The 25,643-nt window shown below is 40.5% G+C and overlaps 1 protein-coding gene across 2 annotated transcripts in view; it reads right to left on the bottom strand.

Annotated features, from left to right (window-relative positions):
• CERKL (CERK like autophagy regulator) overlaps positions 1-25,643 on the bottom strand; it is a 207,969-nt gene that overhangs the window by 103,133 nt on the left and 79,193 nt on the right. For both annotated transcript variants that reach the window (XM_073633748.1, XM_073633749.1), the window contains exon 3: positions 3,389-3,520. In XM_073633748.1, coding sequence (XP_073489849.1) covers positions 3,389-3,520 — 132 coding nt within the window. The remainder of the gene's footprint in view (positions 1-3,388; positions 3,521-25,643) is intronic.

Below are 25,643 nucleotides of genomic sequence, written 5' to 3'. Positions count from 1 at the left end.
TTTTTTTTTTTCTTCTTGGGAGGGTGCGTGTGATCAGCGCAGGGCCAATAAGCACTGCCCATACAGAGGGTGAGGGGTATTGCAGCCTCATAGGACAGTTAGAGTAGAACGAAAACTCCTCCTACAAGCTTTACCAGTGCTCAGCCCAGACACTGATAGAAGTCATAAGACTGCTATATACTGCTGATTTGAAAAGGTATTTAGAAAATTATATTTACTAAAATAATTGCATTTCCATGTTCTGTGTACTGTGGAAGGCCAGATATAGTGAATGCAGGGTCCTGGGTTCAGTAACACTTTAAGTTGTGCAGGTTTTCTGTAAAATGTGGTCCAATATGACTCCTAGTATCCTTGAAATAAACCATTAGATATGGTGAAAAGGGTCCTAATTTGAAATACTAAACTGCAATGTGTATAATGCCATCTTATAACCAGGGCTATATTTCCCATAGCAGTTCTTGTGGGCCACTGCCTACGAAAAGATTAATGGAGGGTGCACCTTACCTAAATTTTGACAAATATTTTTTCCACATTTTGTTTCCCTCTTCCAAACCCCCCTGAAAATGTGTGGCTAAATTCAACAAGAGAACCGGGGGGGGTAGGAATTCATTGAATATTAAAAGGAATCACAAGGCTCTCTGTAATTTAGGAAACAATAAACCATCTCTCATTTTACTTGTGTAGTGGTCTGTATTGCTAAAAAGTAGCTCTGCATTTAAAGCAGTTTTAGGCCCAGTTGATGTGGAAATATTGAAATTCATATTTATATCAAGGAGCTTCAAGCGAACCATTGTAAGGACTTTCTAATTAAATTACCATGCCCTGTTTTATGTATACGTATGTATGTATATATGTATATGTGTATGTATGTATGTATGTGTATATATAGATGTATGTATAAATGTGTATATGTATATGTGTGTGTGTGTATGTATATATTATATATATATATATATATATATATATATATATATATATATATATATATATATGTATGTTGTTTTAGGAACGTGTGTACTTAAAGCGGGGGTTCACCCACACCGCCAAAAAAAAAAAATATTAAAAGCCAGCAGCTACAAATACTGCAGCTGCTGACTTTTAATACATTGCCACTTACCTGTCCCGGGGTCCAGCGATGTCGGCAGGGGACGCCGAGAACCCGCTCGGTTCTCGGCAGCTGCCGCCGCCATCCTAGGTGAGGGAATCAGGAAGTGAAGCATTGCGGCTTCACTTCCCGGTTCCCTACTGCGCATGCGCGAGTCGCGCTGCGCGTCCCTAGTGGTCCCCGCTCTCTGCTGGGAGCTGTGTGTTCCCAGCAGACAGCGCGGTCGGGACGGGAAGAGGCATAGACTCCCATGGGAGTCTATGCTGGAAGTGGGTGCAAATACCTGTCTTTGACAGGTATCTGCACCCCCCTCCCCCCTGAAAGGTGCCAAATGTGACACCGGAGGGGGGGAGGGTTCCGAAAAGCGGGAGTTCCATTTTTGTGTGGAACTCCGCTTTAATATATTTTTGGGTTTAATCATGAGAAGTGGGCCTAGTTACTGTTTTCTGTATCTCAAAAGACCAACGTCTTTTGTCTCTTGTCTGCATAGTGAATAAGTTACACTATTGTCTTTGGAGTGAGAAGCAGACATTGTGTCTCCACCTGATCATAACTCCTTGAAATGCCAATTTAGGCTAAGATCAAAGTGGGCTGACTGTTTTAAATCAAGAGATAGCCTTAACGAAGGTAATCAGGTTTCAGACAGAGAGGCACCGAAGAGAGTCTAATGCTTATGTGAGAAACATGATGACCAACTAGACTTGAAATTACAGCCAATCAGAATTTGATGCAACTCTGGACCAATGACCAGGTGCCGGGGGGGGGAGGGTATAAAATCAGTACAGAGAGCTACACCCGGCCTCTTCCTCTCGGTGTGTCCCCCCCTGCAAGCATGGTCACGTAAGGGCTGTCTATGTAATGTATTATATTGGTTCTCTTTTCTCTAACTTTTTCTATCCTAGGATTTGCCTTAATACCATGTGTATGTCAATTGCAACCATATCTTCCTTTTGCATCAATTATCTTTGTAGACTGGCAACACTGTATTTGTAACATCACTATGCTATATTTGGTAAACTCTGACTATTCTAACATTTCTTTTCTGTATAAATTGGATCTTTGTATTTTAGCACCATTATCATTCCTTATTGATTTCATGGGTTATATCTGCAACTGCATTGGTTGATTTATATATAGATAAAAGGTTTTAATCACTTATGTTATATATCATTAAGTGAGGTAGGTAAAAATCGCCATAACACGGTTCACACTGGTGCGACATGGGATCCGACTTGTGAGAGCACAAGTTGCATAACATGTTAAATTCAATGTTTTCTCATGAGAGCCGTCTTAACTGACCCAAGGAAGTAATGTCACCAGCGCACCAGGATCTCCAAAAATGGGCCCAAACACTTTTAATCCGTAATCACATAATTACAGCAGAAAGCGATGTTTCGGAGCCACGCAAGTCCCCTTCAGGCATGTCAACGGTTCTAGCCGGTGGTCCCTTCAGCACCTATTTTTTAATACAGCCATCTTAGCAGGAATGTGTGCATTGGGAATATTGCATTAAAAGTCTTCACTGATACAACTTTAGAAAAGTTTCCTGCACTACATGGGTCCGACTTTGATACAACCTCAATGCCATAGAGTGTAAAATGTCACATTAAGTCGAATCAAAGTCGGACTGAAGTTGCAGGGCAAAGTTGAATCGGAAGTCACGCGACTTACATGTCGGAGCAGTGTGAACCTGGGCTTAATGAAGATCTAAAGATCGTCATCATGATGCTACATACGTTTCTGATTACAACCATCCTTAGATGTCTGTGCACATGCACAACATCAACAAAATGTTGAACATTGTTTTAAAAGAAGACAAACAAGAAAAACGTTCACAGGTGCATGTTTTTACATTAGGATTAAAGAACATCTGTACCATGTACAGCCATCATTGTGTGTGTATGATCCATTTAAAAAAAAAAAAAAAAAAAAAAAAAAAAAAGGATCTTTGAATATACTTTTGGTAAAAAGCAAATACCCAAGAATTCTGATGAATAAAAACCTGAGCTTTATGGATATAAGTATTTGCAAACACACTTTAATTTAAGCAAAGAAACTATTGTTTTCTTAGAGTTCGCAATTTGATTTCGATATGAAGATGGCTCTGAATAAAACAAACATCAGATCTAACGATGTAAATATATTGGCTATGTAACCTGATTTACTGTATTTTAAGCTGCAGCTGAAAGCCAGTGGGGATTAACTGAAAGTTCAGCTTGTCTTGGTTGCTTAGCAATGTTTTCTGTCTCTATTCAGTTGATTTATTTACTGAAACAAACTTACCTGTAACATCGGTCTGAATGTCAGCAAGCTTGAAAAGAGGTGCAACGTGCCGATAATACACATTGGTCGCTTCACCTTTATGGCTGTGCGGGTTAATGATTACTTTAAGAGACTTCGGCCTATTAGGAAAACCTTTAAAAAAAAAAAAAAGAAAAGAAATGAAGGTAAATGTACATTTGCAGCGTTGCACACAATGGCACACAATTAAGGCTTCATGTCGATGGGACGTTTTTACAACCTCTCCTGAACGATTTACCTTGACAGATAGTAACCCACATTTAAAACGTCTGTACTCATGACACTTTCACAGCTAAAAAACACAATAAGTGCAATTTCACCTTCACAGCAAAACATACAGCTCAAAAAAGAGGGAGCATACTTGGCAATTGCAATAGAAAAAACAAAAAACAAAAAACAAATGCGTTATTAAAAATTATTGAAAAAAGGGTTTAAAAACTAGTATCAATGTACATGTCTATTGATCTGGGGATGTGGGTGGAAATGTAGCGCTAGATTTCCACCCACATCCTTGTCCTTAGCGCTACATTTCCACCCACATCCTTGTCATGAATTTTAGTCACATTTGTATGTAGCCGCTTTACCACCGTTACTTTCAATATTTTTTTTGATTATATAGTGATCTGGGGAACTTGATAAGTGACTAAAGTGACACGGCAGTACCTGCCCGGATTTTGCGTGTTTTCCCTGTGCCTGCGTGGGTTTCCTCCAGGTACTCTGGTTCAGGGTTGCCAACCGTCAGTAAATTTACTGACAGTTTGTAAAAATCAGTGATTTTTGATAACTGTCTGTAAATATGAAGAGCTGATAATTTGTCATGCTGTGTTGGCTTTTTAAGTGTAAACCTGGCACATTACTTGTTATGGGTATTGTCAATGTTTACATATTGAGTTTATACTGTTTAAATATCAGTTGTCCTAGTTTTTAATAGGAGTTCTGTCATTTTTTCAGGTTGCCAGTAAAAAATGTGCTCTGCCAGTAAATTTGACATGTTTTGTCAGTAAAAAATGTTGCAGGAAGTTGGCAACACTGGCTTCCTCCCACACTCCAAAGACATGGTAGGTTAATTGGCTCCTGTCTAAATTGACCCTAGTATGTTTATGTATGGATGTGAGTTAGGGACCCTAGATTGCAAGTTCCTATAGTGCCTGCAAAGCGCCCTGAAACAGCCACTGCAGTCTCTCCAATGTGAAAGCCCTGAGGGCTTTCATACTGGAGCGGTGCGCTGGCAGGACGCTGAAAAAAAGTCCTGCTAGCAGCATCTTTGGAGCGGTGAAGTAGCGGTGTATATATACACCGCTTCTTCACCGATCCTGCCCATTGAAAAGCGGCGCTTTGCAGTCGGTTTTAACCCTTTTTAGGCCGCTAGCAGGGCGGTTTTAATAACGACTGTAAAGCGGCGCCGACGCCGCCCCTCAATGACCACAATGTCAACAAAGCTTTTATGAATGAATTTCATTCATAAAAGCTGTGTTTCCTATAGAGTGACGCTGTGATTGTCCCACAGCTATCACATGGTACCTGGGACAATCACAACACCCTGTACCATGTGAGCTATAGCCAATCACAGATCACTAGTATTCCCAGCTGTTATGAATAAGACCCATTCACGCCAGTTCAAATTATTGCTGTTACAGTGATCATCACTGTAACAGCAATCAAAGTGTAAAAAAAAAAAATCCCTGATCAGCCCCCAGAGTAGTAAAGTGTTACTATGGTGACACCAAACTACTGTGATGAAATTAAAAAATTAAAAAATGTAAAAAAAAAATTGAAATAGGACATTACATTTTTTTTTTTAACATACTGTCACCAGTCAGTAACGCTGATCACCGCCACACCAGTCATATGATGATGCTGTACTGCACTGGTGACAGTATGTAAAAAAAAAAAAATTTGAATAAAATACTTATTATATTTTTCTTAATTTTCCAAAAAATTGTGACAAAAAAATTGCAACTTAAAAAAACTCACCATGCCTCTTACTAAATACCTTAGACTGTCTACTTTCCAAAAATAGACTATTTGGATGGAATTTGTACTCTTCTGGCATTTTAAGGGCCACGAGAAATGAGATAGGCCGGCAGTACATCAGAACTGATCAATTTTCAAATATATATACTTTGTAGATGCTATAACTTTCACCCAAACAATTAATTATACATCTACTGGGATTGTTTTTACCAAAGAAATGTAGCAGAATACATTTTGGTCTAAATTTATGAAGACATTTTATTGGATATGTTTATTAACAGAAAGTAGAAAATATTTTTTTTGTTTCAAAATTGTCACTCTTTTTTAGTTTATATAGCAAAAAATAAAAAACTTAGTGGTGATGAAATACGATCAAAGGAAAGCTCTATTTGTGTGGGAAAAAAAATTATATAAATTTTATTTGCATATAGTGTTGCATGGCCGAGCAATTGCCAGTTAAAGTAGCGCAGTGCTGAATAGCAAAAAATGGCCTGGTCATGAAGGGGGGTAAATCTTCCAGAGGTCAAGTGTTTTTTTTCTTTCAAAACATTTCTCACAATTGACATATTTTCCTGGTTTCCATGAGTACATACACGAAACTTCTAAGTTCAGGTCTGGCTTTCATTTTTGCAATAGGTAGGATTTTTAGAGCTTAAGCAGAAGGGGGAAAAATGACGTGCAGCTACCAACACCCTCCTCGTTAACCTTTTTTTTAGCAACAGAAAGCCATTTTTTTTTATCTTTTTCACACCCACTCATCCCTCTCACAAAACACTTCCTCCTCGGGCTTAGAAGTAGGTGCTGGTCACAGACTGCAGGTTCTATTTTTAAGGTGCGCCCACACATGGCCAGAATCACTGTACAACCTGTTTTCAGGAAAGCACTGCATACTGTTAAGAGGCAGTTTCTCATAGCGGCCATTGGGTACAGTCTGCATTAGAAAACATCTTCTGTCGGTGCTGCGGCTCAAAAGGGACAATCATACAAGATTAACAGGTCTACAGCCTGATCTGTTCAGGGAAGTGCACTGCATTTTATTGAGACACGACCTTTTTAAAAAAAAAAGCAACTTCAACATATAATAGCAGACCCTACTTTTTCACATTGCCGCCCTTCAGGGATAACATGAGCAACCATGTCGCCCACTTTATTGTTCCAGAACCTGAATTTGTTGCACAGAGTAGTGGAGGGGAAGAGAGACATTCAAGAGTAAATATTTCCTAAAATAAATGTGAAGCACTATTGCTGACACCTTCATGAAAATGCATGTTGTTTGGTAGTTATTATTTATGGTACTTATATAGCGCAATCAATTTACGCAGCGCTTTACATATACATTGTACATTCACCTCAGTCCCTACCCTCAAGGAGCTTACAATCTAAGGTCCCTAACTCACATTCATACATACTAGGGACAATTTAGACAGAAGCCAAATAACCTACCAGCATGTCTTTGGAGTGTGGGAGGAAACCGGAGTACCTGGAGGAAACCCACACAGGCACACGGAGAACATACAAACTCCAGGCAGGTAGTGTTGTGGTTGGGATTCAAACCAGCGACTCTTTTTACAGCTAGGCAAGAGTGCTAACCACTACACCACTGTGCCGCCCGGTAGTTATATTGATCCTATGGTTTCAATACTTTTCACTCAAAATTCACACATTTTTATTTAGAGAATGTGTGAATCTTTGATACAGTTCTTATTTGGATATATTATGCTGTCTGTACAAACTGCTATATAGTAATTTGTCTGATCTAAAATAATTTTTAGTATTTTTTGAAGGTTTGGTCATCATAACAAATCTTTATAAATAATAGATAATTGTTGGAAACATTATTTGGAATTTACATTTAGTGATTATACTGTATTTGTTTAAAAGATCATTCCAACCAAAAGTTTTTCCCAGGTTCTGGTAGATGCTGGACGTTAACAGTCTTCTGCAGATTGTACTATGCAGCTCAGCTTACATTGCAAGTACAATCCCTGTGTGCCTGAATGACTGACTCCTGCACATCATCCCACACCGGCCATAAAGAAGCCCGAAGACCTGCACCCGGAGAGAGAAGATGAGGGAACCCTGTACAGGCTTCAGACTATTATAGAGGAGGTAAGCATAGAGCGTTTAGTTTCGCTTCAATTCCACAAGGCTTCTGGCAGGTGCAATGATGTTACTGGTCCTTCCTACTCATACTGGTGGTGGGCGGTCCTTTCTGCAGGACTAAATGGTTCCCATTTAATGATCTATGAACCTCATTTAATGCTGCAGTAGGCTAGCTCAACCATGTCCATGAGAGCCTGTGCTCACAAGAAGGAGTTAAAGAAGGGGTTAAATGTTGCTGGCTAACCCAGAAGTGGGCTGTGGCAAGTAGAGCATTGCTGAAGCAAAGAGGGCGAGTAGTGCAAAAAAAGATTTTTTTTAATTTTTTTGCAACATGCAGGCAAGACGGAGAAATAAAAAAAGAAAAAAACAGTTATACTTTAAAACAAGGTCAAAGAAGTTGAGGTCTACAATAGGTAACCAGTACACCAAGGACTGGGGGCATCCAAATTATTTAAAAGAATTAAAAGGGCCTTATAGGCATGTTTTGCAGCCTGATCTTCGGCTATAGTGTTAAGCCAGCCATAGACGGTTCAGCAGGGACCGGTCGAAATTCGAACCATGTATGGGGAGACTGAATGTACACAAGTTGATCGATCAACTTGGGTACAACCAACCTGTTAGATTTTACATGCGATTATTGCTAGTGTCTATTACAGCCTCTAGCAGTAATCACTGTGTTCTCCCGGCAGGGACAGCTCCCTCTGCCCCCCTGCTGGAAGAACACAATGGCTCTGTGGGAAGTATTCCCCCATCAATACAGTGATTCCCCCATCAACACTGACTGTGTTGATGGGGAAATCAAGCAATTTTCTTTCCTGCAACCCATGGTTGCAGGAAAGAAAATTCCTACATCTATGACCAGCTTTAGTTTTGATACTTTAGGACAGTTGACTAATTACTTTAAACGTTACCTGGATGAGGTGTTCAATATATGGGCTTAGCAAATAAAACAAAATATAAAGTGCAAAATTTAGCGTTCATCACAACCAGTCAGAATTTATGTTGCATTATCTGATTTCTGTGACTACTGATTGGTTACTGTCGGTTAGTGAACTTTGCACAGTGGTCACCGTGTATTGAATTAGCCAGACAGAATTCTAAAGGAGATCCATGATCAAACACAACATTGGCTTTGACAGACCATATCACACATTTGCTATTGTCAGATATCAGCTGAGTACTAAAGCCCGGTTTCAGTTATGCTCTGCAGAATGAACAGATGTCTACCTGAGAGGGAGACATCTGTCCATCAATGGCCACCTTCGATTTGGAATAACGGCATGTACATAAAATAATCTAAGGATAATATGTAGAGAGAATTATTAGACGATTATGGTAATAGAAAAATCCAGATTTGTAGTAGCTTAAACCTGATACCCTGCCAGCCCTTGAGCAAGTGAATTCTTGACCTGCTAATGAGCCTATGGGTATGTATAGCCTGCAACCTCTCAGTGATGAACTATTACAACAGTACCTTACTGCATGATGTAAGAGAAAGGCTGGGGTCAGAGTTCAAGCTGGAAACAGGGGGAACGGGAAAGAAAATATCCTCGGGGATTTGAAGGGAACCACCTCTCAGCAGGGATTTGATGATAGTGCTGCTGCACAGTTGGTGTGGAGATTTGATACTACAATTTTCTGGATTTGCAGACTCTATATCACTTAGGCCACAGCAGGAGCAGGTGCACAGGAAATTCGCTACTACGACCAAGCCTCGTCAACCAAAAGAAAAGAAAATGGCAACGTAATTAATTTTAACAACCCACTGTCATTTGCCCTATTAATTTTAATATATTTCGCTTTGCAAAACAACTTCAATAAAATCAGCATTAAATCCAAACAGTGGTTGTGATGTTAATTTAAGACTCTGGAGAGGTTTGGTAATTAATATTAGATATTTTAGTGGAGAGCTGCAATCTGGGGGGCAGGGACTTTTTTATTTTTCAAAGAATTAAAAATCACATTTTTTTAGCACAGTTTTTAACTTTGGCAGGATTTCTTTTAAAGTCAAAGTGAAATGAAATCTGCTTGTCATGTGCATATTTATTCATCAAATAATTGCAGCGTTCTGAGTGTTTTTGTTTATAAATTTCATTAAACAAATATCATGCTGGTAATCATTCTAAACAGTAAATTATTACCTACAGTGTCAGAGTAATCACGTAAATTGAAACGCCAGATGAGCTCTTGTTCATTAAGCCAACGCAATAGATGCATATAATGTTTCCGTACAAGCTCTGGGAATGTTCTAATCGGCTATACAATGTGTTCATTAAACGTTTTCTATGGAAGCGGATAAGTTAACCCATTGTTCCCGGAGATGCTGGATCTTCATTCTATCATAATTAGTGCCACTTAGAAGGATTTAAAGTGGAACTGCAGCCCAACCGTTTTCTAGTATTAGGTAGAATAGGCTTAGAAGCTCTGTTAGATTTTTATTTATATATCTGTGTCCTATTTGGGGAGATTTACCCCCACCTTCTGCCCTGGTGACCACAGGTATCAAGAAAAAAGTAAGGGGAAAGCTATAATATATCGACTAAGCTGGGGTATCCCCTGACCAGGGCCGTAGATCATTTTTATTCTGGGGGGGGGGGGGGGGTTCAGCAGCAGGTACTAAGTAAAAGTCTTTTTAACAGGTTCAGCCCCAAAAGATTTTACCCCCTTCCTGACCAGAGCACTTTTTGCGATTCGGCACTGCGTCGCTTTAACTGACACTTGCACGGTCGTGCGACATTGTACCCAAACAAAATTGACGTCCTTTTTTCCCCACAAATAGAGCTTTCTTTTGGTGGTATTTGATCACCTCTGCATTTTTTATTTTTTGCACTATAAACAAAAAAAGAGCGGCAATTTAAAAAAAAATTGCATTTTTTTAAACTTTTTGCTATAATAAATATCCCCCAAAAAATATATAAAAAAAACATTTTTTCCTCAGTATAGGCCGATATGTATTCTTATACATATTTTTTGTGAAAAAAAGAAAAAAAAAAATCGCAATAAGCGTATATTTTCGCAAAAGTTATAGCGTCTACAAAATAGGGGATAGTTTTATGGAATTTTTATTATAATTTTTTTTTTTTTTTTACTAGTAATGGCAGCGATCTTCGATTTTTATCAGGACTGCGACATTATGGCGGACACGTCGGACAATTTTGATACATTTTTGGGGCCACTGACATTAATACAGCAATCAATGCTATAAAAATGCATTGATTACTGTAAAAATGTCACTGGCAGTGAAGGGGTTAACATCAAGGGATTAATGTGTTCCCTAGTACGTGTTCTAACTGAAGGGGTGAGGGGACTGTGCAAGGGAGATGACAGATCGCTGTTCATACTCTGTATGACGTTATGTAACGTCGCTTCGCCCTGTGGCCACTAGGGGGCGCCCCCCGAGCCGATGCAAGTGCTCGGCAGTCATGATCACCGCCAGGCTCCCGCGATCGCCGCTGACACACGGAGAACCGGGATCTGTGTATGTAAACACACAGTTTCCGGTTGTCTGAGGGGAGAACAGACAGATCGTGGTACACACACAGATCCCGGTTCTCCGTGTGTCAGCGGCGATCGTGGGAGCCCGGCGGTGATCATGACTGCCGAGCACGTGCATCGGCTTGGGGGGGGGGCGCCCCCTAGTGGCCACAGGGCAAAGCAACGTTACATAACGTCGTTTCGCCCAGCCGTGCCATTCTGCTGTAGTACAACTGCCCCTGGTAAGCAATCACTTCCTTAATTTGATTTTATCACAGGTCCTTTTGCTAGTTTTAGCGCTGCTTAAGCAGCACTTTGCCACCACTAGCGGTGCGCTTTTAACACCCCTGAAGGTGTTAAAAGCGCCGCTGCCGAAGCGCTTTACAGGCGCTTCGGCAGTGCTGCCCATGCATTCCAATGGGCAGAGATGGTGGAAGAGCGGTGTATACACTGCTCCTCAACCCCCCCAAAGATGCTGCTTGAAGGACTTTTTTTAATGTCCTGCAGGTGCACTGCTCCAGTGTGAAAGCACTCGGGCTTACACAGTGGAGTGACAGGAGAGGCGTTTTGCAGGTGCTATTTTTAGCGCTAAAACGTCTGTAAAGCGCTTCAGTGTGAAAGTAGCCTTACAGATAAAAAAAAGGGGGGAATGCACTGCCCATCACAGGATGGTGCACTGTAATAGCCAATCTTACTGGGCGGGTACAAATGGCACCATCTTGTGGAAGGCAGCACACTCGCTGTGTTCACATGTGCTTAATTTTCAATTAATCACAGAATTAAAAAAAATAATCAACTGAAAAATTACTAGCCAGGAATACACTGATTTTTCTTTAGGCTAGGTTCACATCTGAGCAGGTGTGTGAAGGTCTCTCAAACCACGCACATTTCATGCACCTCATTCAAATCGCACCCCCCTTGCAATCTGCAGTGGGTGTCAGTGCTATCTTAACAACACCCCAAACAAAGGTTGCAAAACAGTGTGTTTGCCTGCCCCGGATCGCATTCACAAAATGACCATGCAAACCGGTTGCAGTGCGGTTCCTAAATTGGTGCATGCATGACTTTGGTGCAAAATGAGCCCATTCAAAATGAATGGGCCTTGATTGCGCCGCTATCAACACAGTAAGCCTGGTTTAACACTATCGTTTGCATGTGAATCGCTCAGGAACTGCACCGCATTCATGTGCAATTCACGTGCGATTCTGTGTGGTGTGATTTGAGCCCATTCATTTTGATTGGGCTGAATCACACCAAAGAAGTGCAGGCACCTTTTTTTGACCAACCATGCGATCTGGTTCATACAAACACGGCGTTTGCGACCTTCTTTTGGGGAGCTGTTAACTTTGAATTGACACCTGCAGCAGATAAAAAACACAGTGTGATTGCAATGTGTTTCCTGCACCACATATGTATGAACCAGTGGCAAAACAGGGCCAAGGCATGCCACTGAGGGCAGCAGAAAGTTCAGCCTGGCTCTGGCATTGGCATACATGTTGTGGTGCCAACTGCTGAATCAGTAAGCACCACAACAAGCTTGCCAGTGCTAGGCTGGACTGTCAGTAAAACGAGCAATAGAAAACTCAGCTTAGCCTCAGTCAACTGTCAGTAACACAATTAATGCAAAATTTAGCCCAGCCCGCCTCAATCACATACTTTGCCAGTTGCCACACAGAATCACTGACAGTCTCTCACTGGCTCACGATTATCTGGTATGAACAACAGAATGCCAGCAGCAGCACAGCAGTCTGAGCAGAGGTAAGGCTGAGGACACTCTCTGAGACTCTCTGATACTAGGCCAGAAGAGATAGATTGACATACCTGGACAGGACAGCAGCATCCATGTGGGGGTCTGGTGGCTACACAGCACTGTACAAGCACTCTGTGCTCCAGGTAAAGCTCCTCTCCCAAGCCCAAGGTGGGAGTTGCACTGCAAGCCAACGGGAATACAGGGTGCAGATAGCAATGGGCAGGACTACAGTGTGTTGGCTGGTGATAGATCTGTCAGCTTTCAGCCTGAGCCCGATAGACCAGCCTAGCGGTATACCACAACGTGCATGCGGGTATGCCTAATGATCTATTACACTTGCTGCAGCGGCATTATTACACTCTGTGTGCCACTGACTGCAGTGCAGCCTGTCGCTGGTGCCATGCGTGGCTGCAGAGCAGGGACACAATGCATTTCATTTTGGCCCTAGGGGGGTTTGAACACCCCTTATCTATGCCCCTGCCCCTGACTTTGGGAAAATTGCCTCCAACTTCCCTCTGGTGTCTCCAGGACAGAAAGTGAGAGAAAAACACAGGAATTAGGAACCTGATAGAGGTTATAACCATTTTCCATTCTATTAAAAAAAATGGTTGGAGTGTCACATTAAGCTTGCTAGCTCATAAGGTTCATTGCAAAATCTCATGTTTTCTTGAGAACCTAGGAGAGTTTCTAACCATTTTTCATTCTATGAAAAAAAATGGCCAGAGTTTCACCTTAAGCTTGCTAGCTCATAAGGTTCATTGCAAGATATCATGGTTACTTACCTAAATACTAACCTCCGAGGTGCTTAGCATGTGAATACCTTTAAAGTGAAGGGACTATTTATGATAAACGTGTGAAAATGTGGAATAGACTCCCTCAAGAGCTGGTTCTGGTCATCTCAGTAGCTTGCTTTAAAAGAGGCCTGGATTCTTTACTGTATATGTATATGTATGTAATGTATATAATATAACTGGATACTAAAGTTGATCCACAGAATATCTGATTGCCTCTCGGGGAATCGGGAAAGAATATTTTTCTAATGCTGTATAAAATTGATTCCTGCTTTACTGGGGTTATTTGCCTTCCTCTGGTTCAACTGTGGGTATAGGATTGTGTATATAGCAGGGCTCAAAAATTCAAGTCCTGAGCTACTAGCCAGGCCTTAAGAGTTACTGACCACCAGTTGTCCCACTCAACCCCTACCCTGCCCCGCCCCTAATTCTGCTCTCGTAAATTATCTCATGAAATTACACTGTTAAATGTTCATCAATGCAGTCTTATCAGTGCAGCCTATTAGTGCCCATCAGTGCAGCCTATCAGTGCCCATCAGTTCTGCATATCAGTGCAGCCTCATCAGTGCCCAACATTGCCGTCTCATTAGTGCCCATCAGTGCAGCCTCACCACTGGCCATCAGTGCAGCCTATTAGTGCCCATCAGTGCAGTCTATTAGTGTCCATCAGTGCAGCTTATTAGTGTCCATCAGTGCAACCTATTAGTACCCATCAGTGCAGCATATCAGTGCCGCCTTATTAGTGCAGCTTATCAGTGCTGCATCAGTGCCCATCAATGCAGCCTATCAGTGCCCATTAATGCAGCCTATCAGTGCCCATCAGTGCAGCCTTATCAGTGCCCATTATTGCAGCCTCATCAGTGTCCATTACTGCAGCCTCTTCAGTGCTTATCAGTGCGCATCAATGCAGCCTATCAGTGCCCATCAATGCAGCCCCTCAGTGCCCATCAGTGCAGCCTCAATGGTGCCCATCAGTACAGCCTCAATGGTGTCCATCAATGCAGCCTCATCAGTGCCCATCAATGCAGTCTATAAGTGCCCATCAGTGAATCCTATCAGTGCCTGTCAGTACAGCCTATCAGTGCCCATCAGTACAGCCTATCAGTGCCCATACGTGCAGCCTCATCAGTGCCCATAAGTGCAGCCTCATTAGTGCCCATAAGTGCAGCCACATCAGTGCCCATAAGTGCAGCCTCATCAGTGCCCATCAATGCAGCAGGGATCACAGGGAGGATTCAGTAGGATTGCCGGCCGAATCACACAGATATAAAAGGAACCTGTGAGCCACCAATAACCAGATGCTAAAATAAATAAATAAATGACAAGGAAGCTGCTAGCGTTAAACACGTCACATAAATCGTTCAAGGATAAATAGATTAGATATATACGCTGCGCTACCTGTAATTAGTGTAATACACACTCTATCAGTGTAGAGATCAAAATGCATACATCAACGAATGGTGAGATATTTTAAAATATATACTGAATAACCTAAATAAATAACTGTATCCGAACAGTGAATATTGTGACTAATTAAATAGATAAAAATATATATACAATACACAACTTAATCCAAGGTGCTCCTATACGAGTTAGTGTTCAAAGTACATAGATTATTATGTGGATTGATCATGAAAAAATGTGCTCATGTGCATAAGTGATCAACAATTGTGTCTCTGGCAATCATGCCAAAAAAGTCCATAGGTCTCAGACTGAGAGAATTGTTCATAAATCACAGTGCTCACGCATACACAGGTGGTATCCAAATGTGTCACTAATGACCGCAGTGTAGAAAATCCATATATCTCAAGCAATTCAAAAGGTGGTTCAAACATGCTATAGTGTCATCACTCAGGTTCTCCCCTTAGGTAGTGAACGCTCACCTTAGAGCGTGCGACTTAGCAATTAAGCTCAGTCAGTGCACGCTTGTGAACCACCCCTGGGCTCTTTAATGGTACTGGGATCCTGGACTCCACAGTGCGACTAGAGCTCCACCAGACACCCTCTCCTCCTGGCTCCTCCTCCAGGCTGTGAATCACACAGAGCAGGAGTCTCCCGCTGTGACACAGCTTGGAGACAAAATGGCAGCCACTGTCAAACAAAGCCCCGCCTATTGGACCAGTGTGCAGTCTATCATAGGAGACAGTCAAGGAGGCGGGACTTTGTTTGACAGCAGCCAGCGTTTCATATCCAAGCTGTGTCACAGTGGGAGATCCTAGCTCTGTGTGATACGGCAGGCTCTCCTCCTGACAGTTTCCTGGCTGATCACTTCTGGCAATTGCCCCCCAGGCCCCTCTGATGCCCTGTAAAAAAGGCTGCACCACTTTTTCCAGAAGCAATTGGCCAGGAAACTGTCGGCACAGTCCGCCCCTGCTCCACACTCACCCTCAGCTGATTTCGACTCGCCAAATGCGAGCAGGCGAGTGGAAACATTGTGGGTTGGTTAATAAGATTGTATGATTTTTTTTAGGATTTTTCTTTTTCTTTTTATTGGTTGAACTAGATAAACTTGACAGCAAAAGCCATTTTATTATTAATATAAGACCAAAGAATTATGTGAAAAGATGTATGATTTCCCTTTATTCCATTATGTGGGGGGGAAACAATTGACTTTTAAGTGATGCTTAGTTAGACTTTATATTGATATATTTGCTTTTGGACCAGTAAAGAATTATTCAATATTATGAAAAATGTCCATGCAAATAACAGTAGCCTTCTGCTTCATAGCCACCTGGAGATAAGTAGAGTAACATATATGGTGTCACTCAAAAATCATAACTCAAAAGTCAAATACCAGTGGATGTTGGGACTTATATACTGCACATTATTATGTAAATGCATTGTATCTGATTAACTATTTGGGTAATAAAGAGTATGTAAAATCACATCATAACAAATATGACAATACCATCTGCCAGTGCATGCAGTGATTGTAGAATGGCTTATATTATTCCTCACACAATCCAGAAGTTTACCTGAGGTTCCAAATGCCCAGAAATGGTCATATATTAAATAGTCAAAACTGTTAGCAAACAGGAGTTTAAGCCTAAACAACATAGGGACAGACTAAGTTCAGACTAAGAGGGGTTGATTTACTTACACTGGAGAAGGCAAAATCTGGTGCAGTTCTGCATAGAAACCAATCGGCTTCCATTACAGGTTTTTTTTGAAGGCTTAATTGAACAAGCTGGAGTTAGAAGATGATTGGCTACCATGCAAAGCTGCACCAGATTCTACACTCCCTAGTTTTAGTAAACCAAACCCAGAGAGTAACCTTTTAGTATAGCACCAATAAGAGCTGGCTTTACTAAATGAATCGGCACACTCTAGGTGTTTAGAACAGTAAATGGGTATGAGGGATAAGTTAAGGAAAGGTAAAGAATGAAGAGAAACACTTATCCAGGCAATACCACAGTACACACCTGCAGTGTAATCTAGGTGAGCATTGAGGACACATAAGGGTTGCAGGTTCTAGAATATTAGAAGTGCCAATAACACCACGTTTTACATTTCATGAATGCAGTCAAGCTTTCTATTTCATTGATTTCATTTACCACAGCAATCCATTTAAACAGTCGCCATTTTAAAAGTAACTGCTCATGAAATAAAATACCAAGCCCCACTCAGTTTAATAAAATCCAAAAGTTCAGCTGAGGTTCAAAATACCGAAAAATCTGCATATTTTAAATAGTCAAAAAGCCTGACCAAAATGTAATGTATTGCCTGTGTTGAAAAATAATAGCTACACATGAATAGCTGACCCCAAAACATCTCAACTACATACTTTGAACCATTATTTTTTTTTCAACATACACATTCACTCTAACCAAAAAAAGCATAAAGGGTAAATGGAAAGCAATGGCTTCACCTAGACCATTACTAAAAGAAGCAGTTACAGTATATATAACAGTGATTCCAAAACTGGGAAGGACCCTATGCATTGTCCAAATTATAGGTCGATATCACTCTTAAACACTGATTCAAACTCCCGGCCTCCAGACCGCAAGAATTATATCCCCTCACTTATGCAGCCTGATTAGACCAATTTTGTTCCTAGCAGAGAGGTACTAGACAATACAATCCAGGCCCTTCATGTCCTGCACTTGGTAACAGCTAACCCAGTGACTTCACCCCCTCTGATATTCAAGGTCCCTGAGATAGCATATGACAGATTGGTTTGGAAGTTCCTGGAGGAAACATTACAGAGTTTGGGTTTTTGGCAACCGAACATTGCAAATCTGCGAAAGACTCAACTCTGATAGTGTATAGCACCAGCAACCTCTCCGCTGTCATCTTTAGGGGGGGTTCCCATGGTTCGAACCAGGAGAGGATGTTATTCTCTTTAAATCTAGGGGAAAAGATGGTAATATTACCTGTAGTTATTTTGCTCCTCCCTCTAACTTCCTTAAGACAACATATACTATAGGGTAAATCCCTATATCATTGGGGTTACAGACAATTAGCAGACTTCTGCCACAAGTTATCCCCTAAATTGAGAGCAGTAGAGACTGTGACCATTGAATCCATATGCATAACAAAGGGGTATACTCAACATATACTTTCTCAGATGTACATACTTCTGCTTTATTAACACTCAGGACAGGCCCCATATTATATGCGAGAATGGGAAAGGGAGTTGGGAGTTACATTCTCACCTGCTCAATTACAAAAAATAGTTAAACTCTCCCATGTCTCGTCCATTACCACAAAAACACAGGAATTGTGTTATAAATGTACATCACACTGGTATAAAACCCCTGCTTGCTTAGCTAGAGTATTCCCGGGAGTATCCCCTAATTGCTTGAGGGGTTGTGTGCAAGAAGGCACATTCCTGCATTTGTGGGATTTATGGGAAGAGCTCTCACCACGGATAAAGCTCCCTCAAGTGCATTAAACATGCCCCCCCTCCATGCACTACCTTTTCCATGATGTACTTTCATCTACTAAATCAGTTTCTCAACCTTTTTTAGTCAAGGCACCCGTTAAAAATGGACAGTCTTGAGGCACCACATTCTAAAATGTAAAAACTATTCTAAGAGTTTTACATAATGCAGCAACATCCACACAAGTAGGATACCCAATGTTAGAGGTGATTTATTCTTACAAAGCAAATACACTTTTGCAAACTCGTGCAGACTAGTATTCCAAGGTTTCTCTTCTTCCTCAGTTTTTCTCCATCATTAAGCTAATTTGACCCCAACGCTGATGGAGAGGGGCAAGGGAGGGTCAAACAAGGATGCTATGCAGGCAACTGACATCCTCTATATCAACTGATGATGCCATTGGTCGTTAATATGCTGGCAGCTAGAAGGGTTTAAAAGTGCACAATGAAAACCTTTGGCTTTGTGTAACTAAAAGGCAGGATTCATCCACTCACCGGCTTGTATACAATTTTTGGGAAATTTTAAAGCATTTGGCAAAGGCACCCCTGAAGAAACCTCAAGGCATCCTGGTTGAGAAAGGCTGTACTAAATCATACAAGAATAGTGTTACCCCTCACCTGCTGAATGTAGCAAAGAATCTTATTACAGGGTTTTGCAAGAAAGACAGGTGCCCTGTTCTTGATTGGAAGTTGGAAGTGGATAGGATAAAGGAGGAAGAATGGGGGTGTTAACATTCCACGATAAGCAAGACACATTTCGGGATATTTGGTCTGGATGGATGTTCAATTGACATCATAGACCATGTTAATTTCTCCTTCCTTGAATTATCAAAGTCTGGTTAGTTCCTGGTAGCTATGTCAGTATGTCACTTACATGAGATGGATGTGACACTTATATGCTGGGACTTTTTACATGACGTTTCTCTTCATGTCCTCATTGCCAGAATCTGTTATAACTGTGGGATAGTGTTATTCATGCAAGATCATTGTGAACCCCAATACATACCTGACTTATGTGCTCTATGTTTGGTATCAGTTTCTGTTGTCTACATATGGTTTATATTCTTTCAGGTATCATTTTCTTCTTATCTTTAGTATTTTTTATTGTCTTTTGCTCTTCCTATATGTGACATTATAACAATGTGTCAGTGGGGTCTATTGGAGTCTTTAATAGATAGTTATGTAGTTGGCAAGGTTGAATAAATAAAACCATTTCATCCAGTTCAACCTGTGTGGGTGTGGGCGTGTGCGTTTATGTCAATATCAATTTCTATATCCCTGAATATTGCATTTGCTAAGATGCCCCTATGAGTTTTTTAAGCCATCAACACTTCCGGCTAACACCACCAATTGTGGAAGGGAGTTCCACATCCTTACTGCTCTCCCCTATGCAGCTTAAGAGTAGACCACTATTTCTCCAATTTCACTGAGGGGCCATGTGTCTTCTTAAGCACCCTGAAACTGAATAGTTTTTTCCCTATGCTAAAATCACCATTGAGGTGTTTGTATATCACTATCATATCTCCTCTAAAGCGTCTCTTCTCCAGGGAGAATAAGTTTAAAGTTTGTAAGTCGTTCCTCATAACTGAGGTACTCCAGTCACCTTATTAGCTTTGTTGCCCTTCTCTGGACTCCCTCCAGTTCCAGCACATCCTTCCTGAGTACTGGTGACCAGTAATGGACAGCATACTCAAGATGCAGTTGGACCAGATTTTTGTAAAGTGGTATAATTAATTAGTTTTATTTCTTGAGTGAATACCTTTTTTTAATGCATGCTAATAATCTGTTTGCTTCAGCTTGGCATTGCATCTACCTGATCCCCCAGATCTACCAGAACCCCCAGATCCTTTTCCATCCTGGATTCCCCCAAAGTCAACCCCCCCCCCCCCCCAGCGAGTACCTTGCATTAATACTTTTAGCCCTAAATGCATTACTATAACTTTTTTCAACATAAAACCTAATTTTTCATGTAGTTGCCCACCCCTTTATTTTATTGAGGTCTTCTTGTAAAGTTTCTATATCCTGTAGTGGATTTAGAACAGGATGGTAGGGGCAGAAGGCCCTGAAGATCTGGGAGGGCTAACCGAGAGTCTACAAGAACTATGACAAGGTTTGAGTTTCGAGAGTCAGTTCAGTGTGATAAAAAATCACCAAAATGCTTTCCCTCTCAATATTATAAGGGAGGTGAGTAAAGAGCTTTAGTGGTGGAAACGTGCATATCAGTTTGAACTGATCCTGCAGAGTCACTAGGACATCCACTGAGAAAGCAAGAGGATCCCTGGTCCTGGTAACAAATTTGTACAGTTTGTTACTGAACCTGTCAGCCAAGAGGTCACTTCCAGCACTCACCTGCAACAGAGAGCCCAAAGCATCTCTGCTTCCCAACTTTCCTTGAATGTGATGTGCACAGTGGTTAGCGCTGTAACTTGAAGCTCTGCCTAAGCCATTATCAGATTTAGATCCACTTCTCTTTGAGCTGGGCAACTTCTGGGGCCTTATAGATAATTGATGTAAGCCACTGCTGTGGCATTGTCCAACTGAACCCTAGTCAGGTGACTCTGCAGCAGAGTGGTCCAGCATTGGAAATGCAACCATACTGCCCTGAACTCCAGAACATTAAATGGGAGCCAGGCTTCCACCGATGACCATGCCCTCTGTACTGAGAGGGTATCCAGTACTTTTTCCCAGCCCGACACACTGCATCTGTCATAATCACCTTTCAGACCATTGTGAGAAAAATTTCCCTTAATCCAACACTGAACTGGAGATCTACCATGCCAGCTCAAACCTGATGTTATGGGCAGGCATATGGGCACTCCAAAGACTGAGCCTGTTTATCTCATGCTGCCAGACTGTGCTCAATTTCATTCCAAAATGTTGCAGCTAACGATACTGCCTTGAAGGATGCTACAATTACGCCCAGAAGCCTTGGGCAAATACAACTGGTTGGGTGGTACCTGGACCACAGGGCACAGGGTCTGAATGTGGAACAGAGAGAGACTAGAATATTTACAGCAAAAGGAAGACCCCTACACAGGGTCATAGCCAATATTAGACCAAGATACTCCAAGTTGATGAGTTGGATCCAGTGCTGACTTCTGAAAATTTAGAATAAATCCAACGTTTAATAGGGTCTGCCCTGACTGTTTCCTCAGCAGGAGTTTGTTCAAATATCTAATGATGGGGATATGCTGAGATTACACAGGGCTAGAACAGGGGCCTGCACCTAGGTGAAGACCCATTTTGCAGTAGACAGGCCAAAAGGCAAGGCAACAACATGTTAATATTGCATGCCAACTGCAAAAAAACTTAATCTTATGAGCCAATATGGGGCAAGCCCCTCCTTTTACCTTGGGCATGTGAACAGACTGGAAAGAGGGGGGAGGCAGGGAGCAAACCCCCAATTTGTAGCGTTGGATATGACATTCAGGACCCAAGCATCTGAAATCTGAAATTACGTCATGTATTATGAAACTAGTAGGGTGGAGTCTATGTGCAAAACACATCACTAGTTTGTTTGTGATCTGCAGATCCTTTTAACCCAGGAGCTTTTTAATCTACGTTTTGTTGGACTTGTAGAAAATTTCAATAAACCACCACGGTTTTACACTATGTGGCGATCTTTCTCTTCTTTTATATCACATCCATGAGGGAGAGGGAAAGGGAGAAACCAGCAAGGTTGGCTTCAACGCCATTTTCATGGATCCTCCATGATATGTAAATCTATGTCTTACTAGGCTCCTATAACGTGGAATCTGGTTATCCGGTAAGGGCACATCTTTTATTATCACGGTGGAAGGTACACTTTGGGTGTTTTTGTCATCTATCATCCTATGAGATAGGACTTCAAGGATTTCATCATTTGTTTTGGACACTTTATGGACTAATCACCATTATGTATTTATTTTATATTGTTCACAAGTTAATACCATGGCAATCTTTTTGTTTTTCCTGTTTTTACACAGTGTTTTGTTGTGTGATTTCTAGCTGATTTTTTGATTACTCATCACTACTCTTCATCTGCACAATTACTACATTTCTTAGATGCATACTTGCCTCAACATTAAATATGGGATAAGGAGGCAAAATGATGAGAGTATATCACATTACAACAATATATAAGGCCCTTTAATGGAGGGTATAATGGGCTAATGTTGAGCCATCACTGAGGGTTCCTGTAACAACAGTATTAAGTTTTTATGGATCACCACTCTGAGAATGTTCACTGTGGACCATTGGGATGGAAACATATCCGAGACCTGGGCACCTCTTCAGAGAATTTGTCCGCCTTAGAGATGTCTGCTTCCTTGGACCCTGCCTCCCCCACTTTTTCATTATCCAATCTGACAGCAAGTATAATCGGGGAAAATTCACAATGTAGTTCTCTTTATGTCATTTCTCTGCATATTCTTAGGGATTTCTACCAGCTAATCCAACACAGTGGGGAAGGCAGTTGAGAATTTCTCCTTGGATACAAAGGTCTCTGATGAAGGAGCTCCTAAAGGAGTTAGCGAGAAATTAAATGTTGCCTGAGAGCCATAGGCAGTTTGCTACACCCTAAATGAAACTGTGGAGCAAAGACTGTCTAATGACAGTCTGGTCCAGGTCCCCCTAGAGCTGGATACTCCATGCTTGCTTACGTCATTAAAGGCATTCATTCATGGCAGCATTGCTTACAGTTGTGATTAGTCACAGTGATCACAGGGTACAGGGCCAATCACAGCGGTTCTGTACCATGTTATCGTTGTAGCCAATCACATCAATCACAATATCAAACAGTGAGTTATGAATGAAAGCAATTTATGACAGTTAAATTGATTGTTTTTACAGTGATCACTCTAATACAAAAGCATAAAAAAAGTCAAATAAAAAAAAAAAATCATGATTACCTACCCAGAGTACTACTGGTGACAGTATGTAAAAAATGTAAAAGCATCTTTCACAGTGCACAAACACTAGCTAGGCACACAGTTAACCCTTTGATCGCCCCTTATGTTTAACCCCTTCCCAGCCAGTGTCATTAGTACAGTGACAGTGCATATTTGTTAGCACTGATCACTGTATTAGTGCCACTGGTCCCCCAAAAGTGTCAGTTAGTGTCCGACTGTCCACCACTTATTGCAGTCCCCCTATAAGTTGCTGATCACCGCTATTACTAGTAAAAAAAATTAAATAAATAAAAATATCTGATAGTTTGAAGATGCTATAACTTTTGTGCAAACCAATAAATATACCGCGTTTTCTTATTTTATTTTACTAAAAATATGTAGCGAAATAAATATTGGTCTAAATTTGATTTTTTTTTTAATTGTATATATTTTATAGCAGAAAGTAAACAAATATTGTTTTTCTTTTTTTTTTTAATTGTCTGCTTTTTTTTTGTTTATAGCGCAAACCCCCCCCCCCCCAAAAAAAACACAGAGGTGATCAAATACCACCAAAAGAAAGCTCTATTTGTAGGAAAAAAATAGGAGATACATTTTATCAAGTACAGCGTCACACAACTGCGCAATTGTCAGTTAAAGTAACGCAGTGCCGTATCGCAAAAAATGGCCTGGTCACAAAGGGGTGTATATCTGGAGGTCCAGTGGTTAAAATAGATTACCCTGTAAAAAAAAAAAAAAGAATATATATATAGATAGATATATCTATCTATATATATATATATAGATAGATATATCTATCTATATATATATCTATATATATATATTGTTAGAGCTATAAAATAGGGGATGCCAGCATAAACAGAATAAATATAATATTGTGGTATTTTCCCAGCATCTATTTAGAACCAGCAGATAATCTTTATCTGTAAAACAGAGTAGTTCACTACAGAGAGAATCATCAGATGACATGTGCTGACTAGGCCTTCTCGATTAGACAGTCTGAACCAGCTGTACCCTTACCACCAACAGTTTCCATATGGGAAAGGCAAAATCTTGCATGAGGAAGAAAAAAAAATAAGCTTCTGCCCACTGCAGACCTCAATTCTTCTCAACAGACTTGTGATCAAAACAAGACACATGCCCGGGAAACAGGTGCCTGTTACCCATCCTGTAAGGCTGATCATGTTAGCCTTAACCCATCATGACAGGTCAACCATTAACCCTAAGTATTAACAGGCAAAGCTAGCATTTATCATATCCAAAGAGATAAAAGTATAGCAATACACTTTCTCTAACAATTAGAATAAAAAATCCAAATACAAAAAAAAAATTTTTTTTTACACTGTCCACTCAATAGCAAATACACAAACAACAATAATAAATCAGAGTCATATTCACATACTTTTTTTCAATTTTTCCATTGCCTTCACCAATTATAATTGGCAATAGCCCCAATCAAAAAATGTAAAAAACAGATGCAATTTTGCTTGTTTTGGAACACTTTAAAAAATATAATACTTATGTAGGAATCATAATATATACATATATATATATATATATATATATATATATATATATATATATATATATATATATATATATATATATATATATATATATATCTTTTATTGACCACCTTTTATTCCCCCACAAACATGTAAGGTAAAAAAAAAAACACATGCTGAGTGGTTATTCTTATTTAAATAGCAGTAAGTGATTCTAGGCCTTTATCTGTGGCCTGTAAAATAAATTGTATATAGTCACCGAACCAACTTTGTACGAGCGCAAAGTACACTGATGTTATATTGTTCAGATTTTCTAAGACCATTATGTCCGATTGAGCACTAACTGGAGTATAATATTTAAATCCCATTGTGAAGTGGCAATTCATATTCTATTACTTTCTCTTCAGCTTTCAGCACTGTAGAGAAGCAGCAGAGGGATAAAGAATGACCAACTGTTCCTCTCATAGTAACAAACGTACTAATATGTGCTAGTTTAAACTTGATCTATCTGTGAGTCAGTGATCCATGAAAAGTGGGGGTTAATCAGGATGTTCGGAAAACAAAAGCTGATAGGGTAGCAGAGACGCTACTTGCAGACTCACATCTGTGCAGTTTTAGGGCTCCTTTTTAATGGCAATGGGTTCATGCAAGAGAAGAGGAAAAAAAAAATCGGAGTTCTTTGAAATATATTACTTTCAAACACATACATTAATCATTTAAAATTTGAAAAAGGAGTTGTGGCTTAATCTGAGCTCAGCTAATAAATTAAGGCTGTCGCTTGCCAAGGTAACGCCAGATAAACTGTAAAAGTTAATGTTAAACAACTCTAGTTAATGAATAACATTAATACCATAAATGGTTGCTATAACAAC

The sequence above is a fragment of the Aquarana catesbeiana genome, linkage group LG06 (assembly GCF_042186555.1).
Source record: "Aquarana catesbeiana isolate 2022-GZ linkage group LG06, ASM4218655v1, whole genome shotgun sequence".
Lineage (NCBI taxonomy): Eukaryota > Metazoa > Chordata > Amphibia > Anura > Ranidae > Aquarana > Aquarana catesbeiana.
The sequence above is the reverse complement of the archived record's forward strand: the minus strand, read 5'-3'. Positions and strand labels throughout refer to the sequence as shown.